Source organism: Bos indicus, chromosome 16, assembly GCF_029378745.1.
Source record: "Bos indicus isolate NIAB-ARS_2022 breed Sahiwal x Tharparkar chromosome 16, NIAB-ARS_B.indTharparkar_mat_pri_1.0, whole genome shotgun sequence".
Taxonomy (NCBI): domain Eukaryota; kingdom Metazoa; phylum Chordata; class Mammalia; order Artiodactyla; family Bovidae; genus Bos; species Bos indicus.
The window spans coordinates 66,542,686-66,569,396 of record NC_091775.1 but is presented as its reverse complement, the minus strand read 5'-3'; the positions used below and the strand labels follow the sequence as shown (position 1 = coordinate 66,569,396).

General features: G+C 35.3%; 1 protein-coding gene across 4 annotated transcripts in view; it reads left to right on the top strand.

Annotated features, from left to right (window-relative positions):
- The window catches only part of EDEM3 (ER degradation enhancing alpha-mannosidase like protein 3), a 72,629-nt gene that overhangs the window by 28,669 nt on the left and 17,249 nt on the right, over positions 1-26,711 (top strand). Inside the window, exons 6-17 of one of the 4 annotated variants that reach the window (XM_070768565.1) lie at positions 721-874; positions 4,490-4,624; positions 8,924-9,029; positions 14,460-14,557; positions 15,894-16,019; positions 16,217-16,300; positions 17,343-17,426; positions 17,951-18,075; positions 22,666-22,831; positions 23,083-23,237; positions 24,105-24,201; positions 26,392-26,583. In XM_070768565.1, coding sequence (XP_070624666.1) covers positions 721-874; positions 4,490-4,624; positions 8,924-9,029; positions 14,460-14,557; positions 15,894-16,019; positions 16,217-16,300; positions 17,343-17,426; positions 17,951-18,075; positions 22,666-22,831; positions 23,083-23,237; positions 24,105-24,201; positions 26,392-26,583 — 1,522 coding nt within the window. Of the gene's footprint in view, positions 1-720; positions 875-4,489; positions 4,625-8,923; positions 9,030-14,459; positions 14,558-15,893; positions 16,020-16,216; positions 16,301-17,342; positions 17,427-17,950; positions 18,076-22,665; positions 22,832-23,082; positions 23,238-24,101; positions 24,259-26,391; positions 26,584-26,711 lie in introns of all 4 variants that reach the window. The other 3 variants (XM_070768564.1, XM_019976342.2, XM_019976341.2) reach the window with 3 other exon arrangements.

The window sequence follows — 26,711 nt, the reverse complement described above, 5'->3', positions numbered from 1 at the left end:
CAGGATTTATTAATTCACGTTTCAACATTATTACATTTTTATATTTAATGGTTATTTTTGTGTTACTGTAACTCATTTCCTTTTGTCACACAGGCAAAGTGAGTCTATTCATCAGTTAAATTTAAAAAATAGTTTTTTAGCTTTTCACAGAGTTTATTAATCTATTACATTTAATAAAGAGTGGGGAATTTTTGTTAATGTTACACTAAAAGTCAAGAGATTTCAGGGTGCTATAATTAAAATTAAAATTTGTTAAAATCAAATGTGTTAAACTTATTAAGATAAATGATTCTAGGTTGTTTTTTAAGAAAATGTACGGTATTTAAGAATGCCAAACCCTTTCATCGTTGTTTAGTCGTTCAGACATGTCTGACTCTTTTTCAACCCTGTGGACTGTAGCCCACCAGGCTCCTCTCTCCATGGGATTTTCCAGACAAGAATACTGGAGTGGGTTGCCATTCCCTTCTCCAAGGGCCAAACCTTTTACAACAGTTACAACATTTGATTCTTTTTTTTTTTTCATACTGGCCATGATTTAATAATGGTTTTTATAATGGTTTGCCACAAACTGAGTAGCCAGAGTTAGGTAAGAAATTATGTTCTTCTGTGATTGTTCCTTATGTACTCTAAATTGTTGGTAGCAAGAAACCCACATCTGTTTAGGTGATGATATGTAAGTATGTGTACAATGTGACTAATGTTTCATCTCTCTGGTTGTAGGGGTCTTTTGGGTGGACACTCACTGGCAATCATGCTGAAAGAAAAAGGCGAGTACATGCAGTGGTACAATGATGAGCTTCTCCAAATGGCAAAGCAATTGGGCTACAAACTTTTACCAGCTTTCAATACTACCAGTGGCCTTCCTTATCCAAGAGTAAGTAATTCTGAAAAATATGGCAGCCTTTGTATACTTCTTTGCTGTTTTGAAAGAATCCATTTTTGTGATCCAGCCATTGTTCCTTACCTGCTTGAGGCTGGAAAAATAATTGCTTCAAGCTCTATAACAAATTTATATGAACATTTTGGTTAATTTGCATTTGAATGGTGTGAGAATTTAGATTTGTTAAAACTTTTTGTGTCATTGCATAAGGTTATGCTGCAGAAGGAAGAAACAAATGCCAGACTAGAATTTGGGCCCAGAATTATTGTGCAGACGATGTGGTGGAAGCAGTAGAGTAGGTGTTCACTCTCCAGAGGAGAGGATATTGAGAGAATACAGGACAGAGGGGAATGAGGAAGCACAGCAGTGAAAAGGAGATTGTGCGGAGACTTAGGAGGAGAACCGCAACATAGCGTATGGTATTAAAAATACTAAAAAAAAGTTTCAGAAGGAGACGTTCCAGCAAACATTAGGATAATTAGGGGTAAACAGAGCCTTGAAGGATCTAACGTGGCAGAATAAAGGGGAAGAAGGATTCGACGTAGGTGAAAGAATAGGGACATTCATTTTAAGATTTCCTCTATGTTTGTAGTTAAGGAGAGTTGGCAGCACAAGCACAGTCAGTTGAGGGAGTTTTTATTATTATTTATTTATTTGGCTGCATTGGGTCTTTCATTGCAGTCCATGGGCTCTTCGGTGTGGCAGGGTAGCTTCTTTCTAGTGGCAGGCCGACTCAGTAGTTCCAGCTTGCAAGCTTAGTTGCCCCGCAGCATGGGTGCCTCAACCACGGAGTGAACCTTTGTTCCCTGCGTCGCAATTGCAAGGTCGATTCTTAACCACTGAACCACCAGGGAAGTCCTAGGAGTTATCCCCCCGCTCCCCGCCCGCCCACCCAAGAAAATTTTATATTTAAGGCAGAGGGAAAGGAGCTATTGAAGATGGGAAGAACTCTCTTCTGATATATTTCATTCTTTATTATTAATAACAGTATTATTCTTTCCTTCTTACCTGGGCCAGACATCTCAGCCATTACCAAACTCTGTTTATTTTATTTCTTACTGTTGCTTTATTGTTGAAACTAATATAATTGTATTCATAAACTATTATAAATGTATATTTTACTCTTCTCTCTCTAGTTTTTGCTTCAGAGACTTAAAAATTAATCTTACTAAAGCATGATTTTTATCAAATTGCCCTCAGAAATTTACTGACTCTGCCTTTTGCACTGAATGTCCTTTAACTTCCAGGTTTCTTTCTGGTTTGGCAGTCGACTTTCTTTCTGAGGTTCTTTCATACCCGTACCCCAATGAAATGCATGCTCTGTTTCAGACAAAATAATCTGTTTGTGTTTTTCAAAACACCTAGGGAGTTCTTTGGAGAAGGCAATGGCACCCCACTCCAGTACTCTTGCCTGGAAAATCCCATGGACGGAGGAGCCTGGTGGGCTACAGTCCATGGGGTCTCGAAGAGTCGGCCACGATTGAGCAACTTCACTTTCACTTTTCACTTTCATGCACTGGAGAAGGAAATGGCAACCCACTCCAGTGTTCTTGCCTAGAGAATCCCAGGGACAGAGGAGCCTGGTGGGCTGCCATCTATGGGGTCGCAGAGTCAGACATGACTGACATGACTTAGTAGCAGCGGCAGCAGGGAGATTTTGGTTTTGTTTTTCATTTCCAAACCTTTAGGCTTGCTATAATAACTTCTCTACCGATATAAATAAGACTCATTTCCTCCATCAGGAAATCTCTGGAGATCCAGCGTGATAGTATATGCTTTTCAAACTGGAGGTCGCAGCCCATTCGTTTACCCATTAATTTAGTGGATCGCGAAAACATCTTTTTTGTTGTTTTTGTTTAAGAAACAGACTAGTATTAAATTTCTATCTAGTCTGTGATATTTTTAAATAGCTCATCTGTGAATATCCTTATACACATCTTTTTTACTTATTTCTTCCTAAGGATAAATTACTAGAAGAAAAAACAAAAAAGCCATAAAATAGGGAACGCTTTTTAAGGCTTTGTGTGCTTATTGACCAGTTGTTCTTCAGAAGGGTTCTACTTTACACTTCCTGCTGCCCACACTGTCTGTTATCTCTCTTCAGCCAATTTGTGCTTCCCTGATAGCTCAGCTGGTAAAGAATCCTCCTGCAATGCAGGAGATCCCTGTTCGATTCCTGGGTTAGGAAGATCTGCTGGAGAAGGGATAGGCTACCCACTCCAGTATTCTTAGGCTTCCCTTGTGGCTCAGCTAGTAAAGAATCCGCCCGCAGTGCAGGAGACCTAGGTTTGAAACCTGGGTTGGGAAAATCCCCTGGAGGAGGGCATGGCAACCCACTCCAGTATTCTTGACTGAAGAATTTCATGGACTGTATAGTCCACGGGGTTGCAAAGAGCTGGACACGACTTTCAGTTTCACTTTTAGCCAATTTAATGAGGAAAAAATGGAAACATGTTCTAATTTGAAATTTCTTTTGCTTGTATGGTTTAAAATTTGAAATCTCTTTGCTTATTAGTGTGGCTTAAACTTTCTTGTTAATTTTTTTGTTTCCTTAGAATATTAAAATTGAAATCAAAATTATTTTAAACCATCTAAATGCTTAGTTAATTGAATTTACTTTTAGTAAATATTTTTAGTTTTTATTATAAGTGGAGGTGCTGAATTTAGAAGAATCTAGCTGTTCTTCACTTTTGTTATAACATGAGAAGCAGATAAGAAATTGAAACAGAAGCTACTAAGGTCATTATCATAAAACAGTCATATTACTTGCTTATCCTCAGAAGTATCAATATAATTTTAAAAATTATTTTTTTAGAAGAGGACTACAGGTAGAAAATAACTACCTTCCCATCCTTCTTAAATATAATTAGTAAATACTGCTTTTGCTCATGAAAATTAGTACAATCAACCTCTCTTGGATATGAATACATAATTGATAATATTTGCAACAGTGGTTTTAACACAGAAGTATTTGCTGGACAGAAATGCTCTTGAGCAGTTAATGGTTATTTAAAAACCTAGAGCTCATTTCTGGTCAGCTTGGTTCAAGTTTATATTGTGGTGTTATTTGGCTGGTTGAAACATTTTTCTTTGTGTTATTTGTTAGTCTGTCAGCAAGGTAACATACTCTATATTTCAAAACTTTAAAACCTGTGAATAAAATTTTAATCTTCTTTTAAATATATACTATGCTTAGTTTTTTCTCTATGAAAGACTAATACTAATACTTTTTCACAGATTCTCAGTTAAACCTCAATTTGTTTTAGGATTGGAATAGTTTCCTAATTTGGTACTGACTAGTTCAAACTGTCCAGAGAACACGATTGTTATAGCAAGTGTTTGCTTTGTATAATTATTATATTGATACTGAATTTTGATACCCTTGAAGAAGAAGTTAAGTGAAAACTTATTTATCCCATGAATAGTATGTGCTTACAATGTACTTCCCTAGATGGTAATTGGAAAGTCACAAAGATCAGCAGATAAAATTTCAGAGTTATTTTCAGTTATTCTCATGATCTGATTAGAGTCTCAATTGAAAAATGGTTTCTTATCCAGAAATCATTGTCTCTTGATAATCACTAATGATAATCTTCTGATTTTATTTAGATCAATTTGAAGTTTGGTATCAGAAAACCAGAAGCTCGGACAGGTACTGAGACTGATACCTGTACAGCCTGTGCAGGCACCTTGATCCTTGAGTTTGCTGCTCTAAGTCGATTCACAGGAGCGACGATATTTGAGGTTTGCTTTTCATAGTTTGGTCTCCCGGGTATTGGCATAAATAACTACTTTATAGCTTTTCTTTGTTGATCAAGTATTAAGAGAATCAATTGGAGGATTTCTGTTATCTTAGTGAACATTTTGTCTAAATTACAGTACATAGTTTTTAATTGTGAAAAGCACAATTAAAAAAGAAAGTACAACTTTGCATTTTATTCACGAATTGTAACTTTTTAGTTTTATTCTTAGAAAATGCCTTAGCTGTATTACTTATGAAATTTGATGTTACAGATGTCTTGTATGAAATACTGTGTTGCTTTGTTTTATTGTTAGACTTCTGTGTAGTCTACTGCATTTCTGAAAACTTCACTAATCTTCTAAAACATAGTGAAATTTTTGCACTTTTCCTTCATTGAGAGTCTTATCTGTAAGTTTGTTTACTTCAGCGGAAATATCATTCATTATCCAAAGACTTAATATCCTCCAAATAGTTTGTTGTGAACTAGCTATGTCTCACACTTTTTTATTTTAGCTAATTATTTAACCATGTCATTGGAGTGCAATAGTAACAGCCTATGTTCAAACATATGACTTAGAATTATTTCAGATTCAGCAAATGATGCACATAGAATAAGCAGAAATAGGAACTGTATAATTCTAGTATTTAGAGACATTAGGTCTGAGTATACATAAAACAGGGCTTCCCTCATAGCTCAGTTGGTAAAGAATTTGCCTGCAATGCAGGAGACCTGGATTTGATTCCTGGGTCAGGAAGATACCTTGAGAAGGAAATGGCAATCCACTCCAGTATTCTTGCCTGGAAAAATCCCATGGACAGAGGAGCCTGACAGGCTACAGTCCAAGGGGTCGCAAGAGTTGAACACGACTTAGCGACTAACCACCATACATAAAACAAGTTTAATGGTCTTTGTGTGGATGTATGTTCAAAGTATCTTCCGTTCAGTTCAGTTGCTCAGTTGTGTCCAACTCTTTGCGACCCCATGAATCGCAACACACCAGGCCTCCCTGTCCATCATCAACTCCCGGAGTTCACTCAGACTCACGTCCATCGAGTCAGTGATGCCATCCAGCCATCTCATCCTCTGTCACCCTCTTCTCCTCCTGCCCCCAATCCCTCCCAGCATCAAAGTCTTTTCTAATGAGTCAGCTCTTCGCATGAGGTGGCCAAAGTACTGGAGTTTCAGCTTTAGCATCATTCCTTCCAAAGAAATCCCAGGGCTGATCTCCTTCAGAATGGTCTGGTTGGATCTCCTTGCAGTCCAAGGGACTCTCAAGAGTCTTCTCCAACACCACAGTTCAAAAGCATCAATTCTTCTGCGCTCAGCTTTCTTCACAATCCAACTCTCACATCCATACATGACCACTGGAAAAACCATAGCCTTGACTAGACGGACCTTTGTTGGCAAAGTAACGTCTCTGCTTTTGAATATGCTGTCTAGGTTGGTCATAACTTTCCTTCCAAGGAGTAAGCGTCTTTTAATTTCATGGCTGCAGTCACCATCTGCAGTGATTTTGGAGCCCCCAAAAATAAAGTCTGACACTGTTTCCCCTGTTTCCCCATCTATTTCCCATGAAGCAATGGGACCGGATGCCATAATCTTCGTTTTCTGAATGTTGAGCTTTAAGTCAACTTTTTCACTCTCCTCTTTCACTTTCAGCAAGAGGCTTTTTAGTTCCTCTTCACTTTCTGCCATAATGGTGGTGTCATCTGCATATCTGAGGTTATTAATATTTCTCCTGGCAATCTTGATTCCAGCTTGTGCTTCTTCCAGTCCAGCATTTCTCATGATGTACTCTGCATAGAAGTTAAATAAGCAGAGTGACAATATACAGTTTTGATGTACTCCTTTTCCTATTTGGAACCAGTCTGTTGTTCCATGTCCAGTTCTAACTGTTGCTTCCTGACCTGCATATAGGTTTCTCAAGAGGCAGGTCAGGTGGTCTGGTATTCCCATCTCTTTCAGAATTTTCCACAGTTTATTGTGCTCCACACAGTCAAAGGCTTTGGCATAGTCAATAAAGCAGAAATAGATATTTTTCTGATATTCTCTTGCTTTTTCGATGATCCAGTGGATGTTGGCAATTTGATCTCTGGTTCCTCTGCCTTTTCCAAAACCAGCTTGAACATCAGGAAGTTCACGGTTCGTGTATTGCTGAAGCCTGGCTTGGAGAATTTTGAGCATTACTTTACTAGCGTGTGAGATGAGTGCAATTGTGCGGTAGTTTGAGCATTCTTTGGCATTGCCTTTCTTTGGACTTCCCTGGTGGCTCAGATGGTAAAGTGTCTGCCTACAATGCGGGAGACCCAGGTTCAATCCCTGGGTTGGGAAGATCCTCTGGAGAAGGAAATGGCAACCCACTCCAGTACTCTTGCCTGGAAAATCCTATGGACAGAGGAACGTGGTAGGCTACAGTCCATGGGGTCACAAAGAGTCGGACACGACTAAGCGACTTCACTTCACTTCTTTGGGATTGGAATGAAAACTGACTTTTTCCAGTCCTGTGGCCACTGCTGAGTTTTCCAAATTTGCTGGCATATTGATTGCAGCACTTTCACAGCATCATCTTTCAGGATTTGAAATAGATCCACTGGAATTCCATCACCTCCACTAGCTTTGTTCATAGTGATGTTTTCTAAGGCCCACTTGACTTCACATTCCAGGATGTCTGGCTCTAGGTGAGTGATCACACCATCATGATTATCTTGGTCGTTAAGATCTTTTTTGTACAGTTCTTCTGTACAAAGTATCTTAAGAACAGGTTAATCTTATTTTGGTTAATTTTTATTCTTTAACTTGCTGGCTAATATTTTTCCTTCATTAAAAAAAATGTCATTCTTTACATCCTTTCTACTTTAATTTGACCTGTAAACTCTGAGATGCATTTACACTTGAGGAAAGTGAGACTCAAAGATGCTTGACTAGTGGGTGAAGGAGTGGAACCAGAATTAGAATCCATGACTTTCTGAATTCAAAGCCCAGCCTCTTTCCACTGGGTTATTTTATATTTTAAAACAATGCTTTTTCTTCAGCTTCTTGAATGTGATTTATTATGGAAGAAGCAACCTCATGCAGTTGACAGAGACTCAAACTAATACACGTCTGGTAAACTACAGTCTGAGGCCAAATCAAGCCACTGCCTGTTTTTCTAAACAAAGTTTTATTGTAACAGAGCCAGCTCATTTATTGATTTTTGTCTATGGCTGTATTTGTGCTACAGTGACTGAGTTGAGTAATTGTGACAATGACTGTCAAACCCATAATGCCTAAAATACTGTCTGGCCCCTGTCAGAAAAAGTTTGTTGACCTTTGGTCTGATATATATGAAGAGCTCTGAATTCTCACATCATTAATAGCTGTCCTGTAGTCTAGTTTTAAACTTTGGTTAAATTGTTGATTTCACTGGTCCTGTTTCTTTAGCTATAAGATAGGAATAGGGAAATGTAATCTTTATGAAATTTTTTCAGCTCTGAAATTACACGATTAAGTAAAGTTGCAATCTGCTTTGTTTTAAAAATTCAGCATAAATAGATTGAGTCAAGAATGAAAACTATTTTATACCCTGTTCTTAAATCTGCAGAGTGACAAATTGGTTTAATGATTTCTTTTATAGAAGTACTTCTGCAGTGCTTAGTAGATTCATGCTCTGAAATTAATTTTAACTTAATTCTTTTGTACGTGTTCTTTGTTTTTTTAACATCTTTTCATCCAAAGCCAAGAATTTAATCAGAAATAATTTAGTGTCCAAGGGATAATAATAAATGAAAAAAGAGAAAAATGTTATTATAAGGTTATAATTTTGGTACTGTTAAATGAATGCTAGTTGCTTTACTTACTCTTCACCAGCGAAGTTGCCTGCTATTTAAAATGTAGGATTTGAAATGCCTATTCTGTTTCAGAGATGGCATACTAACTTGGAAATTCTTTTTCAGTTTTGTGAATGAGAGTATCTCAGGAGATTTTCACTTTGCATTAAAAGATAGAAATTATGTTAATATATGCCAACTGTTTTTATTTCAGTAATTCCTGTGTGTAAATGTGGACCTGTACCACAAGAGTAGATGGACAAGGACGGTCTCAAAGTGAGACCATTGGCACCAAAGAGCATTTTTAGAGTCATTCTTTCTAACTAGACTCAATTAGCTGAAAGAGCCAGTATTTTTGACTTGTAGAGAAATTTAATGTATAAGTGATCATCTTTGGAATTTTACTTAATCCTAAAAGTATACTATAGGCCTTTAAATTTTTGTTTGGCAAAGATATACAATTCTTCACGTATGCTTTTCTTTTTTTATTATAGGAATATGCAAGAAAAGCTCTTGATTTTCTCTGGGAGAAAAGACAGAGAAGTAGTAATTTAGTGGGTGTGACTATAAATATTCATACTGGAGACTGGGTACGAAAAGGTATGTAAGTGGGACTTTTCAAATTAAACCTTCACATTCTAAAAATGGTTGGGAAATAAAGGATTTTTATTTGTTAAAATAGTCTTTATGACATTATAAAGCATAATTTCTCACAAGATTGCTGGAATTTTAACAAATGTAGCCAAATTTTCTTCCTTGGTGCCAAATAATAGCACACTTATTCCAGATAGCTTAATATCCTATTTCATACCTTATAGCATTATAAATGAAACAATACAATAATTTCTTTGAGAACCAGAGGAACAGAATACCTTAACCATCTCACATCAAAGTGTAATTAAGTGGAAATCTATATTTAATAATAGTATCATCAATCTTTTTTTTTTCTTACCGCCAGAAATTGTGTATAGCATGGTAACTAAGAGCATAGACCCTGGAACCATATTTTTGGAATTCAAGTCATGTGATCTTGGGCAAAATATGTAACCTTTGTGTGCCTCTGTATCTGTGAGAATGAGAATAATAGTACTTACTTCATAGAGTTATTATGATTTTGTTGTGTTGATTTCTGTTTTTTGTGTTTTTTTAAATAATTTTTATTGGAGCAAAATTTTTATTATATAGTTGATTTATAGTGTTGTGTTTTTGCAGTACAGAGTTATTACAATTAAATGAGTTAATCTCGGGAAGATCCCCTGGAGTAGGAATAGGCTCAGAGTTTAAAGTGTCTGCCTCCAATGCGGGAGACCCGGGTTCGATCCCTGGTTCAGGAAGATCCCCTGGAGAAGGAAATGGTATTTCCCACTCCAGTATTCTTGCCTGGAGAATCCCATGGACGGAGAAGCCTGGTAGGCTACAGTCCATGGGGTCGCAAAGAGATGGACACAACTGAGTGCACACACACACACACACACACACACACACACACACACGGGATCGCAAAGAGTTGGACACAACTGAGTGCAGACACACACACACACACAGACACACACACACACACGCACAAGCACTTAGAACAGTGCCTGGCATATGCTACGCTTACTATGAGGTAAATGCTCACTAATGTGGTTTTAATTCTTTTAATTAAAAATTTCACTTTTGGGAATGTGCTTGAGGAAACAGTATAAAAGGTAGAAAATCATTTGTTCCCAAAGATGTTTATCACATAAAATTATTTGTAGTGGTGGAAAACTTGAAAACAGACTAAGTGATCATCAGTAAAGAGTAGCATCAATATTGAGAATTATTTTACATCAGTGTTGGAGTAGTAAGTTATTAAATTGAGTTGGATCAGGGGACAAAACATATAACAATGTTTTATGAATAAACAGGATGTAGAATCATATAAAAATATGATCTTTATAAGAGAACCCTATAAAACAGGCATAAACAAATGAAAGTACACTGGACTGTTACTAATGAGATTTGTTTATCTTATTTATACATTTCTCTGTTTCTAAAGGCTTAAGTATAAAATAAAAAATAATTGCCTATATTTAAATAAATGAAATATAAATATTAATTTGAACATATTAAAATTATTGCCTCTATTCAATACTGTCTGAAAAATTTCAAAGTGTTATCTAAATGGTCCTTTCCTGAAACTGATCTGAATCGTGGCTTCAGAATTGTGCAGTTTTTCTTAATTCACTCTCATCATTGGTCCATGCATGGCTCATTTTATTTAGTTCATTTTTAATAATATATTAAGTACTCACAGATAGACTGACCATCCGTTATAAAAATAGCTAACTTGACAATATACTACTTCTGCTTATGGTCCTCAACTCTCCATACCTTTGTAATCTCATACCTCGGTAATCCCATATGTCTGCCTCTAACTGAAATACCCATCATTCTCATCTTGTATCGCTCAATCCCTTGCTTTCCTTTTATACATTTTAATGCATCCACATGTATTCCTTAATGTACATATTTTTGTTTTATTTTTAACTTATAAAACGGCATCATGTCATATGAGACCTTTTGAGATTTTTCACCTAAAATTATATTACTCAAATTCTTGCACATTGTTGCATGATGTAGTTCATTCTGTTTTGACTGCTACATAATACTTTATTGTGTGAATAAACCATGGATTTGTAAGCATTTAGGTTGTTTCTAGGATTTTACTCTTGTGAACCCTAATGCTGTGAGTGTTTTTGTGTTTCTTCCGTTGTACATGTATAAAAGTTTCTCTTGTCTGTATATCTAGGTAGAATTTTTAGATCATAGACTAAGCTAAAGTTCAATGATGGGAGATATGTCAGATTGTTTGCTAAAGTTGTTTCCACTTTGTACTACTTTGTACTTTCACCAGCAACACAGAAGAGATCCTGTGGGTTAGCATCCTCTCCAGCACTTTGTATTGTCACACTCCAAGATTTGCCAGTCAAATGACTGTGTAGACGATTTCCCATGGTGACGCAATTTGTATTTCTTTGAACACTGATGATGTTGAACACGTCCTCATATTTATTGGCTATGTGTTTCCTTTGTTAAAAAAAATGGATATTCTTACATTTTTGTCTATTTTCTACTTAGTTACTTGTTCTTTTAAAAAATTAATATTGATATTTATATGATACTTATGATCTGTGTGGTACCTATCCTTTGAAATTTATTAAGGTTTTCTTTTTGGCCTAGAACATGGTCAGCTTTCACTTGTGCTTAAGAAAAAAATGTGTGTTTTCTAATTGTTGGATATAGAGTTCTATATATGTCAATTTTCTGAGTGAATAATGTGCAGTTCCTTGCTAATTTTGTTTGCTTGACATATTAAGGAAGGTTGATAACATTTCTGACAATGTACACCTATTAGTATCTCCCTGTAGTTGTATTTTTTGCTTTATATATTTTGTTGGCTGCATTAATTTAAAATTGATCTCTCTTCATAGTTGAACCTTTCATCATTATGTAGTGATCATCTCTAATAATACTCTGTTAAAGTCTTTTTAGTCTGTTAGTAATACAGCTATGTCAACTTTATTTTGCTTAATATTTCCTTGATAGGTCTTTTTCTGCTCTCTTTCAGTCTTTGCAGATGCTCATGCTATAAGTGTTACTCCTGTAAAATTTATAGATTTAAAAAATCTTCTTGTCAGTCTTTGTCTTTTAATTGGTGAATTTAGTTCATTTATGTTTATTGGCATTTTTAATATATTTGGATTTATTTATACTATGTTAATTATTATTTCAGTTTGTCTCACCTTTTCTGTTTCCTTTTAATCCCTTTGTTTTTAATTGAAACCTGTATTTACCTCCTAGTGAGACATGAACTTCAGCCTGCTCTGCCATTCTTTTGTCCCCCTCAGTTCCAACCCCTCAGCCACTGTTAGTGTTATATAGATATTTAGTTCTTTTTGGTTATGAATGTTTTCTCTTTTTGCTTTTGGTCTTAATGCTGCTCCTCCTCCCTCTTTCATTAAAAATATTCAACTCTAACAAGGTATTTTGTCACCTGTACTTTGTATATTTCTTGCAATATCTCTTAGTTTTGCCTTTCTTCTTGTATAAATATTTATCCCAACCGATTTTCAGTAGCTTTTAATAGCTTCTGAGGCCTTAGATGCCCAACAATAATTTTATTATGCTTTCATATTTGAGAAAGTTTGGGTGTAAATAATCTTCTGTTCAAGTTCTTTCTTCTCAAATCTTTGAAAATACAACTCTGTTATCTTCTTATTGTTCAGTGGCTAAGTCGTGTCCAATTCTTTTGCAACCCCCTGGACTGTAGCCTTCCAGGCTCGTCTGTCCACAGGATTTCCCAGGCAAGAAAAATGGAGTGGGTTGCCATTTCCTTCTCCAGGGGATTTTCTCAACTTAGGGATCAAATGTGTGCCTCCTGCATTGGCAAGTGGGTTCCCTTGTCAAAGGGAAGCCATTGTCTTCTTAAATTTTTTTTTTAAAACCTGTTATTCTGATTTTTATGTTCTTATTTGTGATCTGCTTTTTCTCCAGAAAATTAAGAATATCAAAGGCAGAAAAGTTTCTGAAAATGTAACAATAATTTTAGGTGTAGAATTTTCTTTATTTCTCCTTTTGGTATTCTATGGGCTCTTTTGATTTAAAATCTGTGTTTTTCATTGCTGAAATTTGATTTTTTTTTTTAAGATATTTTATCTCTTTCATTTTTATCTCTTTTTGCAATTCCTATTATTACATGTAGTCTTCTGGGTTTGCTGATTTGTTCCTCAGCTATATCCTAGATGCTGTGTATTCTATCCATTATGGAATTTTCTTATGTTTTTATTCTATAATTTCTTCTCAGTTAAAAATTTCTTGTTTTGTATTGCTGATCTTTTTCCTGTCTCTTTAATGTGTTTATTAGACTAATTTTAAATCTTGGTTTGCCTGTTTTAATATTTTGTACCTCTGATAAACTCTTACTCCAGTACTTTCTTATTTTTAAAAAGTCATGCATCTTAAATGTTTTTGTTCTATAAGTTCATGTTGACTTGTCACCTACTTTGTGGGAAAGATTCCAATTCCTATCAGCCCTAGTTATCATAGGGATGGATTCTGAGAAATTTTTAAAAATACCAGTGCCTGGACTCCTAGAAATAATGATTTGATTAGCCTGGAGTATGCCCTGGTTATAGGGATTTCTAAGATTATAATTGTAATTATAGCTTAGATTGTCATTCACTAGCCTTAAGGGTTTGAAGGAGAAAAGGTTGGGAAGAGAGTATCTAATATTACTTCCCATCTCTTTTTTATTTCAGTTCCTTACATAGGACTTCTGTGCTGCCCTGATTTTATTCCTGAGGCTGCCTAGAGTGTATGTCTGAGTTGTAGCAGCAGTGGGAGGAGACGTGGTATCTTAAGGCAGTGGTGGTAGAGAAACCAGAGCAAAATTCCAGCAGGTTTTCTGCTGTTCGATCCTTCTATAGTTATGCCTGGCTGCCTTCTGCTCCAGAACTAAGTTCCTCCCCTCCCCATAACCCACCAAGTTTGTACAGTTTTCTTCTGGTTATTTTCTTTCTTTGGTCTTCTGTGATGATCTTGGAGGAAGAAGCCCCCCATTATGCTAGCTTCAGCAATGGAACTGTCACCTCCAAACAGCAGCAGTGTTGTTTTCATATCTGTTATAACTAAAGATTGATGGCTAACTGATAAAGGATCCAGTTAAATTGCATAATAATACCCTCTAGTGCTTCCTCTTTGAAGTTCCTCATTAGAAAATCAGCTTTAAAAAAATTCTTAAAACTAGTATCTCTGGCTTTTAAACAAGACCTCTGTAGCCAATTTTACAAAGCAAGAATTTTTTTTAAACATATAAACTATTATCAGTAAAGGAACCTATTAGACGTATAGTAGGGTTAATGTTTCTATAAATATATAACTTTTACTTTTGACAGTTTCCTATTTAGACTAATATTTCATTCTTAGTGTGTTAGTACCTTATACTCTAAAGAATTTTTAAGACTTGTTTAATAAAAAAATCACATTTATATGTATTTTCCATAGATAGTGGAGTTGGAGCAGGGATTGATTCATATTATGAGTACCTATTGAAAGCCTATGTCTTGCTTGGAGATGACAGCTTTCTGGAAAGATTTAATACAGTAAGTTGTTCCAATTTTGTGTTAATTTTAGAGCCAGTTTATAATTTGTGAGATTTTGATAGAAATTCAGTCATTTGAGTGATACTTTGAAAAGTTATTTTAAAATATATAGTAGTTTTTTTGTCAGTATTCTTGATGTTGGACAGGGACAGGGTAAAAAGCTACATACATTTCAAAAACTAGTTTGCAAAGTAGTTTTTATTTTCATCTATCATCAGAAGTTTTCAAGATTTTCCAGTAAGTAATAAAATACATAGATAAGATTTTTACCTAATCTTTTATACAAGGAAGAGAATTTATTGAAGCTAGTTACTAGTTAGCTTTCTCCTTTGTATTCTAATTCTTTTTGGAATAGTTAGGAAGTTTGACTTGGTCCTTGACCACACCAAGTATTGGGGCTTTGGAGACTTGAACAAACCAGTGAGTATTTGTTTCAAAAGCAGGTCTGTAAGTCTTTAAGACTCACAGGCATATTTTTAGGGGTGAAGGAGGAGATTATTGAACCTAATTGGATTGCCTTTGTCTATTATTAAATCAAACTGAAATTAATTAGAATAAACTCATCAACTGTGTCACCACATTCTTTTCAAAATAACTTACCATTTCTTTTCCCTCTCATGAGTTTACTCACATTACTGTGGCATGGTACAATATAGTGGCTGAAAGTATGGGAGCTGTCCTGTCTGGGTTTAAATCCTGGTTGTACCACTGGTTTTGTGATTTGGGGCAAGTAACTTAGATATTTTCCTCTATTCCTTATCCACAGAATGAGAATTAGTTATTTAATTTTTTTCTCAATACTGTTTATTGGGAAGATTAATGAGCTAATACATATGAAATGATTAGAACAGTACTTTAAGATCTAGCTGGTACTCAATAATAGTTAACAAATAATAGATGAGTTAGGGGGAAAACCTAGTAAAAGTCCTAGTAAGTCATCAGTTGAATACTTTTAGAAACACTATTACATGTATCATTTATTAGATTATAACAAGATTTTCTTGAGTTGCATGAGGACAGATACTATTTTTTTTGTTGGTTTGTTATCATTCACTGACTCTGACAGCTCAACCTGTTGTTGTCAAGGCTGAGAAATTCTAGGAGAAGATGAAAGAAGGGGAGAAGAATTTTTAAGACCGTAAAAGACAGAGGTAGTGGACCGTAAGAGTGGCAGCACCGATGAGATGCATTAGTTTAGGTAACAATTCCTTAGTAAATTTATTCATATGTAAATTCAGGTTTCATTTCTTCACAGTGCTGTTAATGATATGCTGTATTTAAAACAGTACATCTTTTCTCATCGACTTTCATGAACACATATTGTGACCTTTTTTAGCACTATGATGCCATCATGAGGTATATAAGCCAGCCACCTCTTCTACTTGATGTGCATATCCACAAGCCAATGCTGAATGCTCGGACTTGGATGGATGCTTTGCTTGCCTTTTTTCCAGGTTTGCAGGTAAAAAAAACAAACTCTTAATTTTCTTAATACTGAAGTAGAATAATTAAGTGTATTTGTGATCTCCAAAACTGAATTATCAAAACAGAGTCACACTCAAATTTGTGTTAACCTGGATTGTTCTGTGTATATAATGATTGCAAATAACATCAACTCATGCTTTACTAGGTTATTTCGTTGTTATTGTTGGTTTTTAGGTCTTAAAGGGAGATATTAGACCTGCTATTGAAACTCATGAAATGTTATATCAGGTGATTAAAAAACACAATTTTCTACCAGAGGTAAGCAGATCATATTTGGAATTCTACTTCAGTCTATAGATTGATAATTTAAAGGTAGAAAATGTCATTTTTAAGATTGGTTCTTTTTTATTTTTCCTGGTTAAATATTTAATACATTTTGGGTTTACACAATGTATGTTTTTCCTTTTCCTTATGTATTAAGAGAAGTCTAGGATAATGCTGACAGTTTATTAATTTAATATTAAAAAAATATTCCAGATTGGTATTTCTCAACCTTTTCTAATCCATACCATTGCATATTATCACATTCTGGCTTTGACACATACCTGCCAGCTAGGGAGACTTTTGTACTTTTCATTTTCTAAAGTGTATTTTATAAAAACCACATACATTGAATATGCTTTGCTGATCACATGTGCTCCCTGGAAATTTGGAAATGTTAGCTCTTCATGCTGTTTAAGAATTGTTCTCCCTGGTTTTTATATGTTAATAATAAATATTCTTGCTAGCTTGATACTGCAGGATTTTAATAGCATGCCTTTTGGCTTTCCAGAAGTGTACCATAAAAATTTTCCAAATTTGTATATGACTACACCCTCTTTGAGATATCTAAGCATCTCACCAATACAGAAGGCTTCCTGAAGTGTTTGTTTCAAGCCACAGAGGATTTGAGATTCTTATTTAAAAAAGAAAGAAGAAGAGTGCATATGCTAAAATAGAAGTAGGAGGGTGAGGGACTTAATAATTAAGAGGAAAAAGTGGTGAAAAGGAAAAAAAAAGAAAACACAATTATGTGGGCCATCAGGACCTGTGTAGTAGCATTACTGAAGTCATAGTTTTTCCTAAGCTTCCTAATAGCCAAAGTGATCATTTAAAAAAGCAATCCCATTTAATTGGTAAAAATAACAGCCTCACAAAAATGAATTGTGATTTTAAGCAATGAAAATTTTCATTTCATAGATTGTTATCAATATTTTAACTATTTTTACTTGTCTGTGATCTAATTTACATACTGCAATATACTCTAGAACTATTTTTTTAAATCATACTTTTATGAATATTTGTATGTTGTTTTGTCTAGGCATTTACCACAGATTTCAGGGTACATTGGGCTCAACATCCGTTAAGGCCAGAATTTGCAGAAAGTACCTACTTCTTGTATAAAGTAAGCTAATTTAACTCTCTTTTTGCTATTTAGCCCTCATTCTCTATTGGATAACTCACTATCTTATAATAATAGTATTGGGTTTTCAAAATTCTTATATAATGTTATAATGGTTGGATAGATCATGGTTCTTATTCATCTAGTTCATAGAGTATTGAAAGATGCAAGAATTGACTTCTAAGCTTTATGCCTTTTCAAAACGTTTGTTAAACATTGCATTAAAGAGAAATTTTATACTCTAGAGCTGCTTTCTAAAGCGTGTCTCTTGCCTTTTTTTGTCAGGCCGCCCTTCTGGGCGTTAGAAATTCCATTTAAAGCCTAAGATGGACAGTTGTGCTGCCTTCCAGTTGTGTGTTTAAGAAACTCATAAAGCAGACGCGTGGCTTATTTTCAGAACCAGGTTCCATGTAACATGTGTTCAGTGCCTGGCGCCCTGTAGGTGCTCGATATATATTTGATAAATGAATGGTTATATGGTGCATATAAGCTGTGTATATGTATACGTATGTTCTCCTTTTTAATAGGCTACAGGAGATCCTTACTACCTTGAAGTAGGGAAAACACTTATTGAAAATTTAAATAAATATGCTAGAGTGCCTTGCGGATTTGCTGCCATGAAGGATGTTCGTACTGGAAGTCATGAGGACAGGTAAAACAATTCCTAACCTCCCCTTTCCTCAGGGTAACTCTGAAACAACACAAAATATGATTCTTAGTTAGCCTTCAGATAAGCTTAATGCTTTTACAAGGGTATTTGAAGATGTAAATCTTAGTTCATTGTGCTTACTTTTTTTTTTTTAACTCTCTTAAATAGGCTTATTTTAAATTGTTTGAAAGTTTGTATTTTTGCCATAGTGACTGGCACATACTAAGTGCTCAAATGATTTTTAAATAGATGAATAAGTGATTGTTAAACATCAGAACCTTGGTCTTTGGAGTATTAGGAAAGTTGGAGTTTTCTTCTTTGTTAATAGTTTTTTCTATTATGTAAAATGTTAGAAATCATCAAGGTGATGGTGCATGATCTAAATGATGATTCCTGTTCAGTCAAAAGCATTGTGGTTACTGTGTATATTCTTATTCTGTTGTTGATTTGGAGGGCTGTGGAGGATTGTTGGCAGGTTATATTTTATTGGATGCTGGATAGATGTAGATGACGTGGAGCATTCAAGATACAAAAAGCATGCTTTGGTTAATGTGAAAGTCACTAAGATTCCAGTTATTCCAGGATCATTCGATTTGGTTGTTTTAACTGCTCAGAACATAGCAACATGTCTAAATGAACATTAAAATTTGTTCATTTGGTTAGCAAATGTTCATTCCACAAATATTTACTAAAATGTGTTATGTGCCAGAGTTATACTAGTTTTTGAAGATTACAGATAAACAAATTTGTCCTTTCTATCTTTGAATCATTGGGGTAGGCAGATAAACAGGCTTTAAAGTATTGTGTTCGTGCTATGGAGCATATTAAAGGGATGTGAAATGCAGAGTGGAATGTGATAGTTACTTAAAGGTTTCTAGAGCATCTCATGTCCTGAAGGATCAGGACTAGAAAAAAGAAAGTGGTAAAAGGAGTTCCCAGTGGAGGAACTAGGAACAGGGGAAACACAACACTCATTGTCTAATCACAGAGTTGTCCCTCAGTCCTTCTCTCAGAGTATTCAGGTAATAGTTGATTAGACTTGAGATCTCCTTGCTTGACCACAGCTGATAAGAAATGGATAGGTTTCTGGAAGCAGGCATACAGAAAACAGCAAGAAATGAAAGCAGATGGCTTGTGTATTTATCTGTAACATTTATTGGCTACTTCCTACATTCTGAGAACTCTTCTAATTAAACACTTTCTATGTTTAATTCCTTTGATCCTTACAACAGCCCTCTGAAGTATAATTTCTGTTATGATCTTCATTTTATAGATGAAGAAACCAAGGCACAGAGAGGTTAGGGAACTTGTCCGAGGTCTCAGAATTAGTTAGATTAATTCTAATCAAGGCAGATAGGCTTTTGACTGTATGCTCTGCTGGCAACTCATTGAAGGAACAGTAATTAACTGTCTACTGTATACCAGATGCTGCTCTTAGGTAAGAGGATGAAAAGACCAATTAGAATTAGTCCCTGCCCTCCTGTGACTTGCAGTAAGTGAGGAAGGTGGGTATAAAAGAATCACAAGTCTTAGTTGCATTCAACTCTATGTGAACCCGTGTAGCCTACCAGGCTCCTCTCCATGGGGTTTTGTAGGCAACAATACTGAAGTGGGTTGCCATTTCCTCCTCCAAGGGATCTTCCTGGCCCAGGGATCGAACCCACATCTCCTGCAAATCTCCTGTGTTGCAGGCAGATTCTTTACTGTGGAGCCCCAGGAAGCCTGATGTGTGCTGAAGTAGAAAGAAAAGTAGCAGGTGGAGGAATTACAGAGGAAGACATGATTTACTACGTCTAGAGAGTTCCATTTTTTCTAAATTTAGCATTCTTTTTTTTTTTCTCCTGCTGAATATTCCTTATATGATATTTCTGGATCTCTTATTGTTGCCTTTGTCCCATTCTGATTGTATTATAGAGTGTCTCTTAAAATGTCACATCCAGAATTAACGGTACTCGAGGTGTGCTTGGCCCCCACACCGTTACCATCTGGGTTCAGCCACAAGATGGGTCATTTTCCGAGGGGCTGACGGGCTTCCTCTCTCTGTCCGCTGTTTTGCATGGTAGCATTGTATCTCTTGGATGCATTTGGTCCAACAAAAGGTTGAGAACTGCTAATCTTCGTCATACCATGTTATTAGATGTGCTTTAGATTTTTTCAGCAGGTTTATTATGTTCAACACACAGTGAACTTGTGGCCAGTTGACCTCAGATATTTAACAGTGACTTGCTGACAAATGGGTGTTCTCTATTCTGCTCTTAAAAAGCTGATTTTTTTTTTAATTGTAAACTTGGGACTTAATACTTATCCCAGCAAAATTTCGTTTTATTGGGTTTTTTTTTGTGTGTATCTAGACCAAAAGGAAGGCTTAAATATCATCTCAGTCATCTAAAATGTATTAGCCAAACAACTGTTTTCAGTGATTTGGGGTTTAGATAAGTATGCTGTAAGAATTTCCATCTAATACTCTGCATTTGGTTGTTTATTCCCCTGCAGATCTACCTTATTGTCTGGCTCACCTATGCCTCCCCTCCGTGCCCTCCCTCCCAGTTTTCAAAATAGAAATATCTGTATCTTTCTAATAATGATCACTTAAAGCATTTAAATGGCAAAAAAGAATATGAAAATTTTCCTGCAATACTTTCCTACTTGCCATCCTAAGATTATCACTGTTGGCAGTTTTATAAACAGTCTTCCAGACAATTTTAATGGCTGTGTGTTTGCATTTATGTATATAGTTATGGTTTTTAAGTACAAAATAGATTATGTGATACAATACTCAAACTCACTACCTTTACCCTACTCATACTGCAGTGATCTTACCATGTCTATTCTTTTCTGAGCGTTTACAAATTATCTGTTTCACAGTCATCTGTGGAATTTGCCAAAAATCAATATCTTGCCATATATACACTATCATGGGTAAAATAGATAGTGGGAAGTTGCTAAATAACACAGGGAGCCTAGTCCTGTGCTCTGTGATGACCTAGAGGGATGAGATGGGGGGTGGGAGGGAGAGGAGGGAGATATATAATTATATTAATTATAATTATAGATTAATTAGATATTATATATATATAATTATGACTGATTCACATTGTTTTATGGCAGAAACCAACACAAAATTGTAATTTCCCACCAATTAAAAAAAATTTTTTTAAATCAACATCTTGCACATTAGTTTATAGTTCTCAAACTAGCATTTGCTCATGATAGTAACTATCAGCCCTCCAGATAAAGTTAAATTACCATAAATGTATTGCAGGTTGACAGGGAAGTATTTTATCTATTCTATAATGATTAACATCCAAAATGTTCAAAAAAGTTTTGAAACATTATAGGTGAGTTGTTCTAAAATAAAACATCATTTATATATGGGAAAAATTATGATAGTTCTATTTTTAAGCTCATATGCATGCCAAGTGCTACGCCAGATATTTGACATTATAGAATCTCATTTAGTCTTTACACCACTATTAAGCATGTATTATGTCCTTTCAGAATAACTGGAGCTCATGGTCCTTATATAGTATCCCCTTGGTGTCATAGCTAGCCATTGGAAGGTCTTTTCTATTCTAAAATCCCCAGATCCTTACCACTATGTCCAGCTTCCTCTCCATTTCATTCTTTAGTAATGCTGTTTAAACTTGCATTTGAAAACATTTATTGAGTGCCTACCGTATGCCAGGAATTGTGCTTGCCCAGATTTATGAAACTGTGCAGCCTGTCTGCTGCTGCTGCTGCTAAGTCGCTTCAGTCGTGTCCGACTCTGTGCGACCCCAGAGACGGCAGCTTACCAGGCTTCCCCGTCCCTGGGATTCTCCAAGCAGGAACACTGGAGTGGGTTGCCATACTGCTAAAAGCTCAGATGCTTTGGAATGTAGCACGTTTACTTAAATTCCTTGTTACTGTAACTCCATCTAACTATGCTCTATTTCTACCACTTTTTATTAAAGCTTTTCTTTAAAATGTTTATTAAAACATTATAACATTAATCATTTGTAAAGTCACATATGTTTTTAATTTCCTTTATTTCTTCATATTCCCTTCTTGAGAAGTATTTCAGTATTTACAGTTATGATCATAGTCCATATGATTTTGTGTTGTACTTTTTTCATGTAACTTTTCATAAATGGTTACTTTCAAAGCCTTCTTGTTTATCACTTAAATGGCTGTGTAATGAGCTACATCAAAATTGTATTACTTTATCCAGTTCAATTAAGATTAATTGAAGATTCTTATAAGATTCTCAGTAGTAAAGTTCATCAGCATTACCTCCCTGATGTTGATTCTCTGTAGAAGAAATGCCAGCGAAATGCCAAACTCTTTTCTCAGAAGGCCCATAGGAAAATCTTGTCTATATTATTGACAAGCTTTAGTGTACTTGTGTGGTAGGCAGCCCCTCTGGTCTTTTTTATTTCCTTGGAATATGCTTGGAGTCAAGGCCGTTACCACTGGGGAACAGATACATTCTGTAGTTCTTTGGATGTCTATACTGGTGTAGACAGGCTTATTGAGCTTGATTCTGTGGCTTTCAGATAGATGACATTTGGATATTTTTACATACTTAGATTTGTCTATAATCTTTTATTTTAGAATGGATTCCTTCTTCTTGGCGGAAATGTTTAAATATCTTTACCTGTTATTTGCGGATAAAGAAGACATTATTTTTGACATAGAAGATTACATTTTTACAACAGAAGCTCATCTGTTACCTCTTTGGCTCTCTACTACAAATCAAAGAGTCTCTAAGAAGAACACAGTAGGTTATGTTTTTGAATTAAATATCTCATTCTCTTTTTTACTCCTATCTGTTTGTTTTGTTTTTCTAAGTGAAAACTAATCCATGACTACCATTCAGTAAATATAGTGGTGGTTGAAGAAGTACCTTTGATGTTTTCTTGTATTGCATCCTATGTATACTTACATTCCACTTAATGTTTCCTTTGCACAAACTATAATATTCAGTAAAATAATTATTTGTACTTACATAACATTCTTTTCTCTTTTTAGACTTCAGAATATACAGAACTGGATGACAGTAATTTTGACTGGACTTGTCCAAACACTCAGATCCTCTTCCCTAATGATCCACTATATGCTCAGAGCATCCGTGAACCCTTGAAAAATGTGGTGGACAAGAGCTGTCCTAGAGGCATCATCAGAGTGTAAGATGTCTTATTTTATATTTGTTAGTACCAAAATTAATTCTGAGTAAATGACAGAGAATGTGAGGAGTAGCCAGGAATACATTCATTTAGAACCAGAATATTGAGGAAGTATGTATGTTAATGGATTAAAATTAAAATTATTGGTGAATAGATAGCAAAGTTTATTCAGCAGTAATGTCTTTATTATTATGGAAATTACTTTATATCTTTTGATTAATGAACCAAGTAATTTTGGCAGCATATAATAGTTTGTAACTTCCATAGCACATTTTTACATAGGATAGTTTCATCAAATATTTCCACATCTTGTTTATGTAGAAAATATTTTTCCTTTTATCTGTAGTTTCTGTATAAGAAAAATACAGTGCTTTGATTTGATTTTTTGATGAGATACTTATTCTTCGTTGCTGAATAAAAATTTTTACCTTAACTTCATTTTCTTCAAAATAGTTAACTAGAAAAGCTATTACTAGAAAATTAAAAGAAAATTTAAGTGAATGTTATTCAGTGATATACGCGTTGTTTTGCTTTTCAAATATTGAGAGAAATGTCTGGGTTTTTTTTGATGGAGAAATAAATAGTAATAAATACCCAAGCCAAGCTGTTCTGTACCTTCAGATGGTTAGAATGCTGTTAATACTGCCTTACAGATAATATACAAGCTTTTGATAACTGTAAAATATATTTGAAAGCTATAACACTTATTAAAAACCTAAGTTGTATACTGTTTCTATTTATTCCATTTTTTACTAGTTTAAAACTAGCAATTCTGCAAATATCTAACATTATTTTTATTTTGTCTTATGTTTTTTCCAAATTCTGATTTGTAGTTTTTTAATCCTTGTCTATAATTACTTTTAGCAGAGAGGAGAGTTTGAGGAGTGGAGCTAAACCCCCACTGAGAGCCAGAGATTTCATGGCCACTAACCCTGAGCATTTAGAAATCTTGAAGAAGATGGGGGTGAGTTTGATTCACCTCAAAGATGGGAGAGTCCAGTTGGTTCAACATGCAATCCAAGTAAGACATTGCTGTACTAATTAGCTATGGTCTCTGTCTTGTTTGGTCTCATTAGCTTTAATAACATGACATTTGACTTTTTAAAAACCGTAAGTGTACGGTTTAAAGTAAGAGGGTCAGAATTTTAGTGCTTGGAAGTATCTTGGAAAGCCATCTAATTCAACCTGATTTATAGTATAAATCAGTTAAATCACAAATAGGTTGCTGGTTTGCCTGTGTTGATGAGGTCAAATACTGACTCAAATCTAAGTTTTCTGTTTCTCAGTCTCTTGTCTTTCCACTATTTAGGACATAGTCTTAAAAGCTAATAATTAGTTTTACTATTTATGTCTCTGTTTTACACTGTTTTAGTTTCCAAGGAGTATTAAATATTTCATTCATTAATCAAAATATGCATTTATTTATCTATGCCTAGGCAACATAACATGTGTCTTTGGGAAAATTTTATTGATTTTTGATTTAAAAGATTTCATAACCTGAGATCTTTAAATTATCCACCTTATTCCTACCTTAATTCTGAGAAAAGTACAATTTGAGAAATAATTTCAATGAAGTAGAATCATATTCAGATATCCCTTAATCTCTAATTCAATCTTCTCACCACCTCATCTTCCCCTCGGGTTTCTGTCTCATCTTTATTCTTGCCACACCCATGCTTCCCTAAAGAATCTTCTGTCTGCTTCCTTATGTTTCACTCGTCCCAGCTGAGGGAATGACATCTCTAATGACCCTGCTTTCACTTGGGTCACCAGTGACATAGTTGCCAGCTAGTGGCCCCTTCATCCTCATATGGTTGACCTTTCATTTAATTATTGACTGTTCTCTTTTTAGAACATACCCCTTTCTTGTCTTCCAGGGCATCCCAACATCTTTCCAAATACTCCGCTCAGTATTTTGTAGATTCCTTTGCAACTCTTCTTTCTTGGCACAGCCACTCAGTATAGGCACTGTCAAAGAATCTGGACCATATATTTTTCTTTCTGTACTCTTCTTCAATAGTATCATCTATTTCTACAAGCTCCACCATCATCTTTGTATGTGTGATTTCTTAGATATATGTGTATGCATGCATGCTCAGTCGTGTTCAGCTCTTTGCCACCCCATGAACTATAGCCCACCAGGCTCCTCTGTCCATGGGATTTCTCAGGCAAGAATACTGGAGTGGGTTGCTACTTCTTTCTCCAGTGGATCATCTGTATGTAATCCTGATTGTGAACTTTACTTCTTAAACCCAGCTTTAATCTACCTGTCATCCATTTTTACATCTCAGATCTCAGTCTGTCCAAACCTGAATTAATTCTCTCTCCCTGCTTCCACCACAGTCTATCTCTCTCTTCCTTTTTGTTCTCCATCTTAGACAGCCCTGCCATTATTCTCTAAGTCACCCAAACTAGAAATCTCAGGATAGGCTTGAATTTCTGTATGCCAGCTCTTCTCTGTTCTCCTCTATCTTCTATCTCCTATCAAGTTCCATTGACTTTTTCTGTAAAGTGTTAGGAGTTCATCTTTTTCCTACTATAGTCAGGCACTCTTCAACTTTTCCTCTATTAAGATGCAATTTGAGTCATTCCAAACATTTTCCAGATACACACAGGCAAAATCAGTCATTCATTCCCTTCTCTATGTTCCTAGTCTACTTTCCCTCTTGAGAAATTTTATTGTAGCTATTTTTACATCTCTTATCTAGATACAAACTTCTTAAAGTAAAAGACTATGTCCCTAGTGCCTAGTCAAGTTCTAGGATATAATAGGTGACTGATACTTATTCCTTGAATATAATCTGGTTGTTGGTTCATAATTTCAAAGAAGGGGAGTATAGGTCAGGTATGAGGTTTATTTCTTAAAAGGATAACCAGGGGAGAAAACAAGCAAAGTGAGCATTTGAGCCTTTGGTCAGAAGTCCAGTTCTCAATTTGTATCAAAAGTGGTTTATAAAACAGTGAAAGAGACATTAATAAAAATTTCAGGTGTTACATTCAGAAAATATTTCCAGAAGCAATATTTTTTAGAAGAAATAAGGCCGTAAATATTTGGTAGAGACCAAAACTGAAAGGAGTAAATTTGCAGAAGTATTTAAGAAATAAAAAAGTTGAGTTTCTAGAAAGGATAAAATTAATCTTGTTTCTTTCCTAGGCTGCTAGTTCGATTGACGCAGAAGATGGGTTGAGGTTTATGCAGGAGATGATTGAATTGTCGAGTCAGCAACAAAAAGAACAGCAGCTCCCTCCGCGAGCTGTACAAATTGTTTCCCACCCGTTTTTTGGCCGGGTAGTATTAACTGCTGGCCCAGCACAGTTTGGGCCAGACCTGTCGAAACATAAAGAGGTGTGTGCACTGAGAATATTGTTGAGGTTGCACTTGGATAGTACTTAAGTGTTGTTAATTTCTTAATCTCTGTTCTAATTTAGTATTTTTAACTTACTTAAAACACCTAAATATTTAATCTTCTAGAT